This window comes from Typopeltis vanoorti, chromosome 26 (assembly GCF_054136105.1).
Source record: "Typopeltis vanoorti isolate ZY-2024b chromosome 26, IOZ_Tvanoo_1.0, whole genome shotgun sequence".
Lineage (NCBI taxonomy): Eukaryota > Metazoa > Arthropoda > Arachnida > Uropygi > Thelyphonidae > Typopeltis > Typopeltis vanoorti.
Genome location: NC_143574.1, coordinates 16,807,150 through 16,822,732, shown reverse-complemented (window position 1 = coordinate 16,822,732; position 15,583 = coordinate 16,807,150). Strand labels below are relative to the sequence as shown.

Genomic DNA, 15,583 nt, shown 5'->3' with positions numbered 1-15,583 from the left:
TTTTAATATAGCAATTCGTGAGCCACACACACAATGCAAGTGGAAGGTTTCATGACCGAAAAATTAATGTACCACCAATTTCAATTTTGATAACTGAGATGAAACTTCCACATAGGCTGGGAGTTCCTTAATGTCTAATCCACACCTTATTTGGATAAGGTATGGATTAGACATAATAGTACACTAATAAGATACTGAATAATAGTTCATTGTATTATTCAGTATCCACCCGAATACTGAATGAACAAGGAGACATGCAATTTAACCAAATTTTATTATATATATTGACTAACTACAAACAGATATAATTATCCAAGCATGTCAACATGATGCCAGCTGAGACATCATCTAGTCAAGCATGACTTCTGCTGTTTCTATCAAGAACTAGGTTGAACAGTTTAAAGACAATTACTGGGAAAAACAGAAATGAAAATAGGTATTATCAATATATGAAACAACAATGGAAAAGAGATGAAGTAAGCAGGAACTATGTTGACATAATTTCCTAATATTATCTGGATTAACTACATCAGACTCTTTTCCAGTTTTTTGTCAATTATGCAGGAATTAAGAGAACAAATATGAACATGCCAATTTAATGTGGGCAAATCATAACTTAAAAAGTCATGGTTGGTTGATTTTCATGCATGTTCAGTAATGCCAGAACATTTGGAATAAAGGAAATGAATTTTTAAGATTAGCAAATGGTATCAAAAATTATTATTATTGTTTAGAACTGAATAACAGAAGACAATCCTTTAAAGGAATAGAATGTGATGGGCACAGTGTGTTCAGGGAAGACAGACAAGACAGAAAGGATGGAAATACACTGTCTACCAATAATTGTCTGGACACTTTAACAATTTACAATTGATATCAGCAAGCAAACCCTAATATCGGATATGTCACCTTTGGCTTTAACCACCTTTTGCATCCTTTGAGGGGGAGGCTTTCCACCAATGTGCGACAGACATCAGGTGGAATTTGTCTCCATTCCTCCATCAAAAAAGCAGTACTGAGTTCAACAACAGATCGAGGCCATGCTGCTCTGAATGTCAATCGCCGCTCCAATTCATCCCACAGGTGTTCAATAGGGTCGAAGTCAGAACTCTGCGCAGATCAGGGCAATCGTTTAACACCTATCTCTTTATACTATTTCATAACATCTGCAGCTTTGTGGCATGGGGCATTGTCGTCTTGATAGTAACGCGGGTTCATTCCATAAAAACTCCACAGTGTAAGCAGCACCTGATTATCCAGAATATCAAGGTACTGAGCTTCCTTCATGGAACCATGGACAGCGACCAGTGGTCCCACTTCAAACCAGCTGAATGCACTCCACACCATTACTCCTACAGCATCAAACTTTATTGTAGGTACAACACGCTGCAGTAACAAACGTTCATCAGGCTGCCTTCACACCCTGCCATCAAACTGGAAACAGGTGAACCGTGATTCATCACTCCAGAGTACAGTTTTCCACTGGTCAATTGTCCAGTTCACATGCTCTTTGCACCAGGCTAGATGAGTTGCCTTGTTCATTGTTGTGATGTTCGGCTTGTGTGTGTCACTGCTCTTCTGTGGAAATAGTAAATGGAGTTCTTTTCATACAGTATTAGTGCTCACCATGGTGTTACTGGTGTTCTAGAACCCATCAGAGATGGTCTGTGCTGATTGTAGCAGGTTATTGAGTGCCACCCATTTTAACACCCTCCTGTTTTTGTCAGTCATTTTCGGCAGCCACCTTGAAGGTTTTTCTGCACTAGTGATGCCAGAATGTCTCCATTTGTTGATCACATTGCCAACTGTTGATTTTGGATGCTCCAGTTGAGTGGCAATGGGATGTATAGACATTCCACCAATGTGACATCCCATTATGACACCTCTTGAAGTCATTAAGTTCACGTCGTGTTGCCATACCACCTGTATTCAACTGCTACGATGAAATACTGCTTCCTACTATCTGTACACCAGTTTTTATGTTATTAACAAACCTGGAATGTTCCATAACTTCGAATAACAGTAGTTTCGGGACAATTATTGGTAGACAGTGTATATTACCAATGGTTACAGAGAAATTAAATCCAACCAGAGTAGAGATCCTAAATGATGGTGATAGCTGTATGAGTAAAACAGACAGTAGACTCAATGAAAAAATACAGAGTTAAATGCTGGTAAAGGCCATGATCATCTAAAGAGTTTTAGTTTTGAAGTGCATAGGTAGATAACCCTTATTTCAACTATGGAGATGCAGACAGAGTAGAGGAAAAAGCAAGCAAGATGAGGACAAAGAATTGATGGAGTTGCTGAGAGATAACCACAAGATGTGTACGATTGAAGAGACATGTAGTGCAAGAATGCTAAATCTATTATAGCGTATGAAAATCTGTATATAGAGGAAGCTGTTTTACTTGTTTTCCAACTGAGAGAGAGTGATCATCCAGTTTTAACTTGGGTGGGAGGAAGATATCAAATTAAACGAAAGCATGAATGAAAGGAACATATACTCGTGTGGAACTCAAAGGCAGGTGATTATGATGTCTGAAGAAAGCTATGGCTGACTGCATTCCTAGATGTGATGACCAGGTCTTGAGAGAGTACATAAAGAAGGGGAGGAGAGTACCAGCCATACTGCAGAAAGCAAAATTAGACTGTTGTTTCATCTAAGAAAAAAAAAAATAAATTTCAGGATTTTTTTTTTTTTATTTGAAATGCTTTAATCCAGGTGATATGGGTCATACATATTCTAATTCATGTATAAATGAGTGCATAAAAAATCAGACTTGTGGATTCAATCCATGGCCTACAGTTCAAAATGGGGAAAAAAGAGCACTCAGAACACCTAAAACAAGTGGCTGCCATCTTGAAAAAAAAAAACAGTTCATCTAAAAATGCAAAAAAACTTCCAAATAAAAATGGCCACCATAATTAATAGAATGCCAGGAAAATTTTAAGAACAAAATATTTTCTCCTATCCAAAGGATAACCAAATAACTTAAAAAAGTAAAAATAATAAGTACCTGCTGAATTTCTGTTCAGGATATGGACTACTTGTTACTAATAATACTGTAAAATCTCACATGATAAGTTAAATGAGTTAACTTTATCCGGCTCAGTTTTACAGGGGTTTCAAACACATGTATAAATAATGTAAACTGTGAAATTAGAATAATATTTAAATAATACCTTATATTCTTGTAAAGTACATAAAATAATTCCTGTTGAAAGTTGCATGAAAAGCTAAAGAGAGGGGATTAACCAAGATTAGGAAAGTGAATCAGCAAAAATAAAAGTTTGCAAGGTCTTGCAAACAAAAATAGACACCCACATTTGAAACATTCGAAGGGAGAGAGTCGAAGTGACATCATCACACCGCGTGGCAATCATGGAGATTTCAGTATTGAAACAAAGGATTAGAGAGATATTTAAGGGGACTGAGAGGGAACAGAAGGGCTCGGATCCAGAGTCAAAAATATGCAACCATATTTGTTCGGGTTAGGAGAATTCTTCATAGCCATGGCTGAAGTCATTATAGATCCAAAAGATTATCTTTTGAGTCAGCCATGGCTATGAAGAATTCTCCTAACCTGAAGAAATATGGTTGCATTAATTTGCCAAAAATTTGGAAGACTGTTATTTTAAGAAAACTCCCACATAGCTGTAATTTTTTTTTACAACATTAGAGGACACCAAAATTGGACTTAAGATCTTTTATCCATTACAATTGCATTGTTTCACTTACTGACTGTCGCATATACATGATGTGTTATGCTCTGATGATGCTAATTTGAAAATTTAATAAAACATCTTTTTATAAAATAGTTCATTTGGCTTTGCTAATATCATCAAAAACTGGTTCTTATATAGGAGAATTCTTCACAGCCATGGCTGAAGTCATTACAGATCCAAAAGATTATCCTTTGAGTCAGCCAGGGCTATGAAGAATTCTCCTAACCTAAACAAATATGGTTGCATTAATTTGCCAAAAATTTTGGAGACTGTTATTTTAAGAAAACTCCCACATAGCTGTAATTTTTTTTTTACAACGTTAGAGGACACCAAAATTGGACTTTAGATCTTTTGTCCATTACAATTATATTGTTTCACTTCCTCCCTGTCGCATATACACGCTGCGTTGTGCTCTGATGATGCTGATTTGAAATTCAGCAAAATATAAACAAGTTAATAAAACATCTTTTATTAAATAGTTCTGATGGTGTTGTTAATACCATTAAAAACAAGTCATGAATAACCATCAACACCTAAGCTTATCTGTTAGATATAAGAACTGTTAGCATAAGTACATCTTATTAGAAAGAACACTGAGCCTAATGGCTAATATTTTAATCATAATTATTTTTAACTAAAAAATATTTTTTTATTTAAAAAAAAAATATTTTAATCAATCAGTTAAAATTTTTTGAAAAAGAAATTAGTTTTTAATTTTCTTTTTTGAACATAATTAAAATTACAATTTTCTGGAGAAACATTCATTTTTTAGTGGGGGGGGGGATAAGCACAGACTTTGAACTGCCACAGAGATTTAAATTATAAAATAAAATAAAATACTGTGTATTTGGCTCAAATTGTTTAATTTGTAGTACCAAAATATAATGTTTTCACCCTTACCTCTCTGTTTGTCCACCGTGTTTCTCCATACTGAGATGTAACTAGAGGCACAAATACACGACAGTTACTGACTGCATTGTTCAGAGCATCTGCCCAATCATTACCCCAAGCGATATCATCAATATCCTAAATTACATCACATTATTTATATATATAAATCAGCTGCATGAAATAAAGATATAAATACAGTACAAAGGTAAACCATATTTTTTTTTTAATTTTAGCACCTCATAAATTTCATTTGAAACACACATCATAAGTGATGACCTAATCTTTAAAAGACTCTGGCATAACTATGAAACAACAAAATTACATGATACCCACAGCAATAAACTGTAATAAAAGTACAAATATTTTATATTGAAAATAACAGTTAATCATCAGTGTGTGGAAACAATTTTTAATATAATTTAAAAATAAATTATATTAAAACTATTTTTGATATTTACATGAGTTAAGAATCTTATGGGAGAGATAGAGATTCATTCCAATTCAGGTTAGGCCAATGTATAAAGGCTTCACAACTTTCTTTGAAAAGGCATTCATATTTAAAACTGCTTCTACGGAGAAGACGAGCTTCATCCCACAGGATACTGTTTAGTGTCAATGCTGCGCTGTGCTGTGCCAGACTAGACTTTTGAGGGTTCACATATTCAATGTAGTATGGATGTTCATTAATTCTTTTTCCAAAGAATGGTCTATCTGCTCAAAGTATGTCAAATTGCATTTGCAAAGTATCTCATAAATACCAGCTAAAGATAGAGGTGACAGTTTGTCTTTTGCAGATAGTAGCAGATGAGTAAGTTTGTTGATAAAAAAATGTGGGATTGAGGTGAAACTTCTTCAAAATTCTACCAATAGGTTTAGAGATACCAGAAATAATAAGAGATAGGAACCCTGTGGTCTGTCAAAGAATCCTTAGGTATTGGAACATATGAATCAATTATCTGTTGGCATTGATGAAGGTTGTAACCATTTAATTCCATTAAAGTTTCAATAGTGAGAAGTTCTCGTTGTAAGCTTGAGGGAGAGGAGTACATATTATGTGCTCTGTTAATTAATGATTTGATAACATCAATTTTTTTTGGAAGTGTGATGAGTAGACTTTTGATGAATGTATTTGCCAGTAAAGGCAGATTTCCAATAAACAGACTGACAAAGTCCTGGAGGCTGTATGAGTAAGAAGGATGTCCAAGTATTTTCCTTTTCCACGATGAATTGAATGTGTAGGTGAAGGCTATTGCAATGTAGAAAGATGGTAAGTTCATTTTCAGAATGAGGCCAAAAAGAAAACATCATCGAGGAAATGAAACCGAAGAGAGAGAGTTTGGGATGAATGAATGAATGAGAACAAGCCATTTTCAAGATAGTTCAAAAGATAATTTGCCAGGGGTGGAGACAGAAGGCTACACATGACTGTGTCTTCAATCTGTTAATGTATCTTGTTTTTCTGGATGAAATTTCTTGATTGTAGAACAAATTAAAAAATCTTCACAACATCTTGTGGGACAACATCAGGAGGGAGATCATAATACAGTAAACTAATAGTGTCAGATAACAGAATATAGAGAAACAATGTCAAAACTGACTTACATATCTGACTTGTATTTGAATATCCTTGATTTTTTTCAAGAAAATGTGTGGAATTTCATATGCCTTATAGCTCTTCTACAGATATTTCCATGGGCACTGTTTTTCCAAATTGGCTGCCACCATTTCTGTAATATCCATGAAGCCAATAAAAGCATAGTAGCAACTGCTTGTCAACATCCATTTACTGTCCATTATTGAACCAACTTCCTATCCTCTTTTATACATCCTACCTCCATGTTCTGGAAGTCTTCCTATATAGTTTTCTCTCACAACTACAACCTCCAACTATTCTAAAATCATATAATCAGGTTCCCACTTTTTTTCTTGACCATTTGTCCACACAGCACTCATGTGATACAAGTTTTGAAACATTTTTCATGTGTGAGAATTATATTAAAAAAAAAAATACCACATGAACAAAAATTTTAATCAACTATCTAGAATGTTTAATGTGTGGTTTATGGAGGATTTGAGTCCAAAAGGCAGGTGACTAGTGTACCAAAGGGTTCAGTACTTGGTCCTCTGTTGTTATTTGTAGATCAATGTTCAGGTGGGAAATATTCAGTCTTTTGCTGATGATGCAAAACTGGGAAGAGTGACAGTTAATGAAGGTAATGCAGAGATCCTGCAGGATAACTTAAATATGGCAATATGGGCAAAGGTAAATGGGTGCCTGTTTAATGTGACCAAGTGTAAGGTGATGCAGTTTATGAAGAAGAAATCACAAGCTGTGTACTATACAGATGAAATTGAACAACAGGAAACTGATGAGGCCAGGGACTTGGAGATGATTGTGGACAGAAATTTGAAGTTTAGAAGGCATACTGCAAAGGTAGTTCAAACAGCACATCAGATTATATGGTTGTTGAAGAACACACAAACAAGCAGGGATAGGGAAGTTATTGTTCCCCTTTCTTCTTCTCTCTTCCATCATCTATGTGGATGATGATGATGATGATGAGGTCGAATGAACTCTTTCCACTTCTGTCTGTCCCTGGAAAGTCCAAACAATTCTGTCCAGTTTGACGTCACTTGTTGTGATTTGGTTTTCAGGTCCTCTTTTATTTTGTCTATCCATCTAATTCTGGGCTGCCCTTTGGATCTTTTACCTTTCATCGTTGTATTCAAGACTTTAGATGGTAATCTTTCTGTGCCCATTCTGGCCATATTGCCAAACCATCACATTCTTTCTTGGATTTTGTCTATTACTGTTATTTCCTGTTCCTCTTACAAGGCTTTAATAAGGCCATATCTGGACTACTACTTGCAGATCTGGTCAGCTGGATTCTGTGGGAATGAAGTGGTTAAGAGGATATAGAGGCAATTGATAAAGATTGTTGCAGGTCTATAGAATTATTATTATTAACATCTGACCTCCATGGAGTCAAGAGACTCATCATGGGAGGTACACACTATTGCACACAATGCTCATCCAACCATGCTTTAAAGTGATTCAATGTATCTACATTCACAACCGCTCAGGTAATGCATTCCACTCACCAACCACTCTCCATGCAAAGAACCTTCTCTTCACTCCTCTGCTCACACTCTCCTCATACAGTTTCCAGTGATGGCCTCTTGTTCTACCCCTGTCTTCCATTCTATGAAAAATCTCTTCCATGTCACCTTGATAACAATCCCTGACTAGCTTATGTCTCAATCATATCCCACCTCTTCATACTATTCATGAGGCTCTGCAACTTATGTTCTCTTAATCTGTCCTCATACACCACATTTCAAAGACCACTGAAAACCTTTGTGAATCTTCTCTGGGCCCTTTCCATCATGTCCTTGTCACCATGAAAACCCGGCAACCAAATCTGTGCACAATAATCAATATGAGGCCTGATCAAGACCTTATACAATAGCATCATAACCTCTCTATTTTCTGTGTCAGGGTCCTCTGCATCACTGCCATCGATGTGAGTCTTCACAACTTGTGCAATGTAGCCTCAGAATTTCAGGTCTTGTCCACCATCACTCCTAGATCTCTCTCATCTCCTCTACTTCCTTTAAAGTTTCCTTACCCAATGTATACCTTGCATCCCATTGTTGCTTACCAAATCTCAAAACCTTACACTTTGCAACATTAAACTGATAGTTCCACTTACCTGTCCATTCATGCAATCTATTCAAGTTCTCCTGTAAGGCCATAACATCTACTTGACTCTACATTGCTCTCCCTAGTTTTGCATCATCTGCAAACAGTTGCAAATAGTTAAACCCATCCCAATATCATTAACATACAAACTGAACAACAACAGTCCCAAAAAAACTGAACAACAACAGTCCCAAAACTGACCCCTGCAGTACACCACTAGTGACCTTTCTCTTTTGGGATATGGCATCCCCATATACAACTTTCTGATACCTATCTGACAGGCAGTCACTGTGCCAACTCACCAGTCTGTTATCCAATCCCATATCTTTCAGTTTATTTAAGAGCTTGTCATGTGGCATTCTATCAAGAGGTTTTGCAAAATCCAAGTACACCACTGTATATGCATCTCCCCTGTCAAAGGTATTTGTCACCTTGTTGTAGTACATAAGTTAGTGAAACATGATCTCCTCTTAACAAACCCATGCTGATAACCACAGAGAATACTGATGTTATCAATCCATTTCTGTATCCTATGTCTAACCAATCTCTCCAGTACCTTCACCACAACTCCAGATGTACAGACCGTCTATAATTTGAAGCTACAGCCTTTTCACCACCTTAATGGAGTGGAACAATTTTACCCTCCTTCCATTCCCTTGGAACCTGTGGTAGTGCAAGATTTTTATTAAACAGGCATGCCAATGCTACTGCCAATTCCGTGGAACATTCCCTTAAATGGTATGTCGTCAAATCCTATTGCCATATTGACATCAAGTTTATTTCCTCGAATACCTCCTGCTCACTCACAATTAAGCCATCATCTTCTATGTCCTCTACACTTAAGTTCCTCATGATTTCACCCTGATCAGGATGAAACACTTATAAACTGATCATTGAATACCTCAACAAAGTCTTCTGCAGCAGTTACCATTCTACCACTTTCATCCATTAATATCATCTTACCCTGATCATTCTTCTTTCTACTTGCCACATATCTAAAAAACTCTACTTTTCTTTGCCTGATTTGCCAATTTCTGCTCATACTGCACTTTTGTCTTCCTAACTGAGTCACTCTTCTGGCTTGTTCTTTATACTCTTCATGTAACTGATTATTACCATTATTCAACTCATACTTACTCCAAAATACTTTCTTTTTTTCAGATTTCATCTTAAGCTCCACATTCATCCATTTTACCAACTACTAAATAATTTATTTAGCTTTTTGACTACATTCACACACATTGATTCTGTTATGCATTTCTTTGTCAGTTCCCATGCAGCATTTATTTCCTTACCACTCAACTCCTCATTACATGTTATAGCTCCAAGCTGTCTCCTAAGTTTGTCATAATCACCAGCCTTATAATTCCACATATATCCTTTCCTCATAAAATAGCTGATAGACAAAAAAGGAGACAAGATAGAAGGAAATATGTTATTAAAGGAGTTTTATAAAATTGACAGTAGACTTTTTTTCAGTACATGACAGAAAGGAAAAGAACAAGGGACCACTTGTGGAAATTGTGTAAAAGTGTGGTTAGCAAGGGTGTCAGGACTAAATTTTTTTCCTTGAATGGTGGAAAGGATGAAATGAGTTGCCAGAGGTGGTTGTGAGTGTTTTGTCAATGAATGAGTTTAAGGAGAGGTAGTATGATAGGTATTGTATCTATTTTATAGCACTGTATGAATAATTGGTCTCCTGCAATATTCTGATTCCATGAAGTTACCTGTATAACAATAATAATAATTTTAATCAACAAGCAGGTGAAAGTGACATTTGTTGAGACAAGATTTCAATAAAAAATGCTGAAGAGACAATTTCATGAGAGTAGAAGGAACAGATTAAAAAAATTATATAGTAAAGGAGAAGCAAAATCAGACTATCAAAGGAAGTTAGCCAAACATGACAATATGAATCTCAGAAAGTTATTTTACTATGTACTAGAAGATAGATGATCATAGCAGAATAACTTTAATGAATGCAGATGGTAGGAAGTAAATGTTAAATTATTGTATAGTCATTTTTCAGGTGCATGCAATCCCACTGAAAATAATATAACTATACCTACCAAACCACAAAAGTTTTGTAGTTAAAACTTGTGCTCCAGAATTATTATATTATCTCCTAGATTATAATAATACCTCCTAGACGAGTTTGCAACTCCGATGGGGTCTTGGGTTAATAATAATAATTAACACACATTCTTTAATATCACTACAGTCTTTCCTAGTTATACAGCATCCATTTTATATCACGAAAAGCATATACAAGTCTATATTCAGTTCCATTCCAAAAAAAAATAAAATAAAAATAAAAAGGAAAATAAAATTCAGCCAGCACACTATAGTCTGGCACCTCATTTTGCTCAGTCTCACAGCTTGGTTCTTTCAAAAATAATGGATAAGATCATCAACAGCCAATTCCACCACCTAGAAGCTCATTACATCAATTAATCAGTAGCTGCCAATACGAATTCATTCACTCTTGATCCATAGTAGTTCTCCTAACTAACATTATCCTTTAGATATAATGCAAGGAAATGTTTGGAGAATCTTGTGTGGTTGGATATTCTTGATATTTCCAGGACATCCATTCATATTTGTCACAAAGCAACTAGAATCACCAAGATCCTCTAAGTAGATCATGGATTCAGATTTTTCCACCAATGCTAGAGCGCTTTAGAACTCTTAACTGAAAGTTTAATCCTTTATTCAAGTATAAGAAAACAAAGTTTGCACCTGAAGTAACTTCAAGATAGGACCATCCAACATCTACCTTTAATCCAGAATATTTTAGTAATAAGATGTGACAACTTTTGGCTACTCATATATGGAAATATGACTTCGGCATTACTTCAACCTTGATATCACCTCTGGGTCTGGCTCCCACTGATGAGACCACAATAAAGGTCAAAACTGGTCTGGGTAGTGACCCTTCCCATAATGCATACCATTATACATGTCCATAAGGATATGTGCTTCACATTATGGGATACTAAGGCAAGTGATGTGAAGTCATCAGCTTCTATAGTTGCCCTGTCCTGAAGTTACTTCAGGTGCAAACTTTTTGCTTACACTAGGATAAAGGATTAAACCAAGAATATAACTGCTTGGTATCTTTAATTTATAGTATAACCAAGTGGGAAAAAACTTCCAACATCTAAACTGAAAAACTGATCTTACTCCTATATTCCAGATCACAGGTTGTTTTTTTTATGAATAAGATTCAAAGAATGCATGATATTATTTGTAACCCAGGTCACAAAGAATATTATGCTTGACAAAAAAATTATATTCTTGTTAATCCATTACCCAAGTGTAAGAAAACAAAGTTTGCATGTAGATAGATTTTTTCCAGAGTATTTTTTCCTTGTATATAGATTTTTTCCAGAGTATTTAATAATATGGCACCATTTTTCTACTTGTAGATAGAAATATGACTTCTGCATTAATTTAACCTTAGAATCAGTTTCTGCACTATAGAATACTGAGGCAATTGATGTGAAGTTAACTCCTCTATATACAAGTAGACTAGCTGTGAAGATACAGAACATGCAAACTTTGCTTATGTTTGGGTAATGGATTAAAACAAGAATATAATTTCTTATCAAGTATAATATACTCCTATACATAAATAACTAATCCTCCTTCAATGATTTCACATCCTATCCATAATTTTGATGACAATTACACTATTCTTCCTCTTCATCTAAAGAATCATCTTTAAATGTTCAAACATCCCAAACTTCAAAATCATCCATAATTAATGCATGGATGACTTGCTTAGGAGAATGGCAATCTTCCTGCCATTCTCCTAAAATACTAGGGCAATCTCATAAACTACAATGATACCAAAACACACCTGTTTTCTTTCTCTCAAGAAAGATCAACTTCACTTCCTCTTACCTCTGAACAATAACAGCTCTCCAGACAAGATCATGCTTACATCTATAGTCTTTTCTAGCATTACACTGGTATAAATAGATCACATCCATAACCTGCAAAATAATTGGTCTTTTATAGGTGCAAAGTAGAATAAGACACTACTTTGGGCTTATATTCTAACCCTATACAAATCTTAATCTTCCCAATGTTAGAAAAGATAATGTGGTTAAGAAACAATCCTTCTTCCTAGATTCATTCCAATTACCTTCTCACAGATTTTTTAATGACTTTTCTATATGTATTTTCATCAGTGCTGATTTACTTAACTCACTACCATCATTCCTAAGCTTGTAAAAACACTAGAGTTCACTGATAGCAATGGACTGAATAAATTTCCATAAAGCCTATTCAAGTTAAAAACATATGCTGAAGGGAATGAAGGGAAAGAAGCAAGAGAAAACAGCTGAATGTCTTCACATAAGAATTACGTAAAGGCATAATCCTAATATTATCTCTTCTTCTCTGAGTTACTGATCGGTCTATAATTTGCAGAAGCAGTTTTAGAACCTCTCTTATGCAAAGAAATTATTTTGCTCTCTTTCCACTCCCTTAAAACTGTACCAGAGCTGAGACTTAAAGAGCCTAGTCAGAGGTATTACCAGTTCTCTTGTACATTCTTGCAAAACCCAAGTTGATATCCTATCTAATCTCACAGCTGTGTTTACATTGAGATTCTGCAATATTCTAAGAACCTCCAATTCATCCACCTCTGTTCTCACATCAGTGTCTGTCACATACATTCCAGCAATAACCTCACTTGAATCACATACACTTGCAAAGTGGTCACTCAGTAACTCAACTATTTTATCTGCTTCCGTCACCTTGTGACAGTCATCACTCATTATGGTTAATCCTCCATGTTCATTCTTCCTCTTACTTGCCATGTGGGATTTCCTTTGGCCTGACTCGACTAGATTCTTCTCATAATCTGATTTTGCCTTCCTTGCCATGCTGGTCACCTTTCTTACTTGTGCCTTGTACTATTCATGAGATTGCTGGTTACTTTTCTCCTTATATACCCTCCACAACAATTTCTTCTTCTGCAGCTCATGCTTAATGATATTACTCATCTATAACATCTACCTGATTAACCCTCCTTACCTTATACAATTTAATATTGCTTTCTCTAGATGCAACCCTTAACTATCTCCCATGCGATACTAACATCCTTCCATTGCAGTGTTTTATGCAATGTCACAGATTTAGACTTCCTCCTAAGCTTATCACAATCACCTGCCTTGTAGTTCTACACATACCCATACCCCTTCTTGACAGAATATTCCTTACATTTTACAATCTCCCAAGTCAAGCTGCATGGTCACTTTTGCCAATCGGAGACAATGTGGCCACCATGGTTATGGATAGCTCTTCTGATCCTATGACCAGGTCCAATACTATCACACCATTAGTCCCCTCCATCACATTATCTCTCAGTAGGTGGTATAAATTACATTTCCTTCCTGCCATGTGATCAATCTTCCTTCCAGTCTATATCTCAATTGTTGAGGTCCCCCATAATAACCACTCGACCTGTATTCATTGTGCTAATTTACTGATGCAAGTCTTCCAGATCATCCGTGCAACATTTGTGTTGCAATAGGTTGTGGCGTATAGAAACAACCAGCTGTATATTTTGTCTTACTGGCCTTAATCTCACACCAGACTGCTTCAAATGAATAGCTACCCCTCTCACTTATCTCCTATTCTTTTTGGCTGTAATTCATCTGCTATCACAGCAATACTTCCCCCCCCCCCCCTGCATTCCATCTTCTCTATCTCCCCTGAAAATACTAAACCCTTCACATTCTATCCCTGTAACATCATCTGCTGTTAGCCAAGTCTCACTAATGCCTATAACTTCTGGTGAGGTTGCATTAACCAATGCCAAAAATTCCTCCCTAAAAACTAACTTCATTATCTACTGTTTAGGTGAGTCTTACTAATGCCTATAACTTTTGGCAAGGTTGCACTAACCAATGCCCAAAACTCCTCCCTCTTTTTCCTGATACTTCTAGAATTAGTATATAGAAACTGCAGCATCCCTTTAGGCCTTTATTTTCTGAAATGACTACCCTATTCAATATTTTTGCTTGAGAGACTAGATTATGCACTTGGTCATTCTCACACTCACTCACCTCATGGGGTGCCTTCACCCTTGAAGAACCCTTGCCTCCTCCACTTCCTCTAGTATAATTCCAACAGAGAATGTAACTCCATTGATGGACATCAGATTTCAAGCCCTTATATTTTGTTGCATTAGAATGAATTCCCATTCATTTGCCCACCTGTCCAGCTCATTCAAATCTTCCTGAAGAGCCACAACATTGGTACTATCACTAATAATCCTTCCCAGCTTCAAATCATCTACAAACAACTGAACAGCCTTCTAAGTTCAGTGACAATATCAAAGGTTAAACAGTAGAAGTCACATTACTGAACTTTGAGGAATCCTACCACACTTGTGACCTTCTTCTATGATGCAAACTCCTCATAGCTATCAAGGCAACCAATCTTCTATCCAGTCCATTAGCCTGATAAATAAACCCATATGCTATGATTTAAATATTAACCTATCATGTGGCAACTTGTGAAATGCCTTTGTAAAAAAATGCAGTATATGCTGTTCCTTCATCAACTGCTCTTGTAACATTATCATCTTTCATTATATTTCTCCAAAATCTTAACACTTACAGAAAAAATACAAAACAGTTTATAAATTATGCTTGAAAAGAAATTTTCATTTAATCCCTTACCTTCCCATCAATTTCCTTAGTATCCCATAATCCAAAGAACACTTCCTTTTAGACATGTATATTGCTATGTATTATGGGAGGGTCACTACTTAGACCAGTTTCTAGCTATATTGAAGTGCTGTTAGAGTATGGTCGCATAAATGAATCCCTACAAAAAACTCTTCTAGAAGGAATGATACAAGGAAAAAGAAGAAGAGGAAAACAAAGAACAGATTGAATGGGAAATATTAAGGACTGTACCTTTTTGTCCTATGAAGAATGCAAAAGAGAAGCACAAAACTGTACATGGTGGAAGCTTATGGTAGTCCACCTCCTAGAAGGAGATGTCTGACAAGACAAAGGAGTATGGTGAATACCTCTCCAAAAATTTCAAATCTCATTGAGTGACCCTAAAGGATCATTACTTAACTCATAACTCCAGACCTCCAAGATAGGTAAGCAGTGGCTCCACCCAGTGACAGACAAAAACCCACCACCAAGCAAAAATGCATTACTCCCTAGAATGTAATCTGTAATTGTCAGAGCCATATCCCAGAAGATACCATAGTTGAATTAATGCAGA

At 36.0% G+C, this 15,583-nt stretch overlaps 1 protein-coding gene across 1 annotated transcript in view; it reads right to left on the bottom strand.

Annotated features, from left to right (window-relative positions):
* LOC150092364 (uncharacterized) overlaps nucleotides 1–15,583 on the bottom strand; it is a 295,890-nt gene that overhangs the window by 170,856 nt on the left and 109,451 nt on the right. The window contains exon 7 of the mRNA XM_090414851.1: nucleotides 4,630–4,755. Coding sequence (XP_090270977.1) covers nucleotides 4,630–4,755 — 126 coding nt within the window. The remainder of the gene's footprint in view (nucleotides 1–4,629; nucleotides 4,756–15,583) is intronic.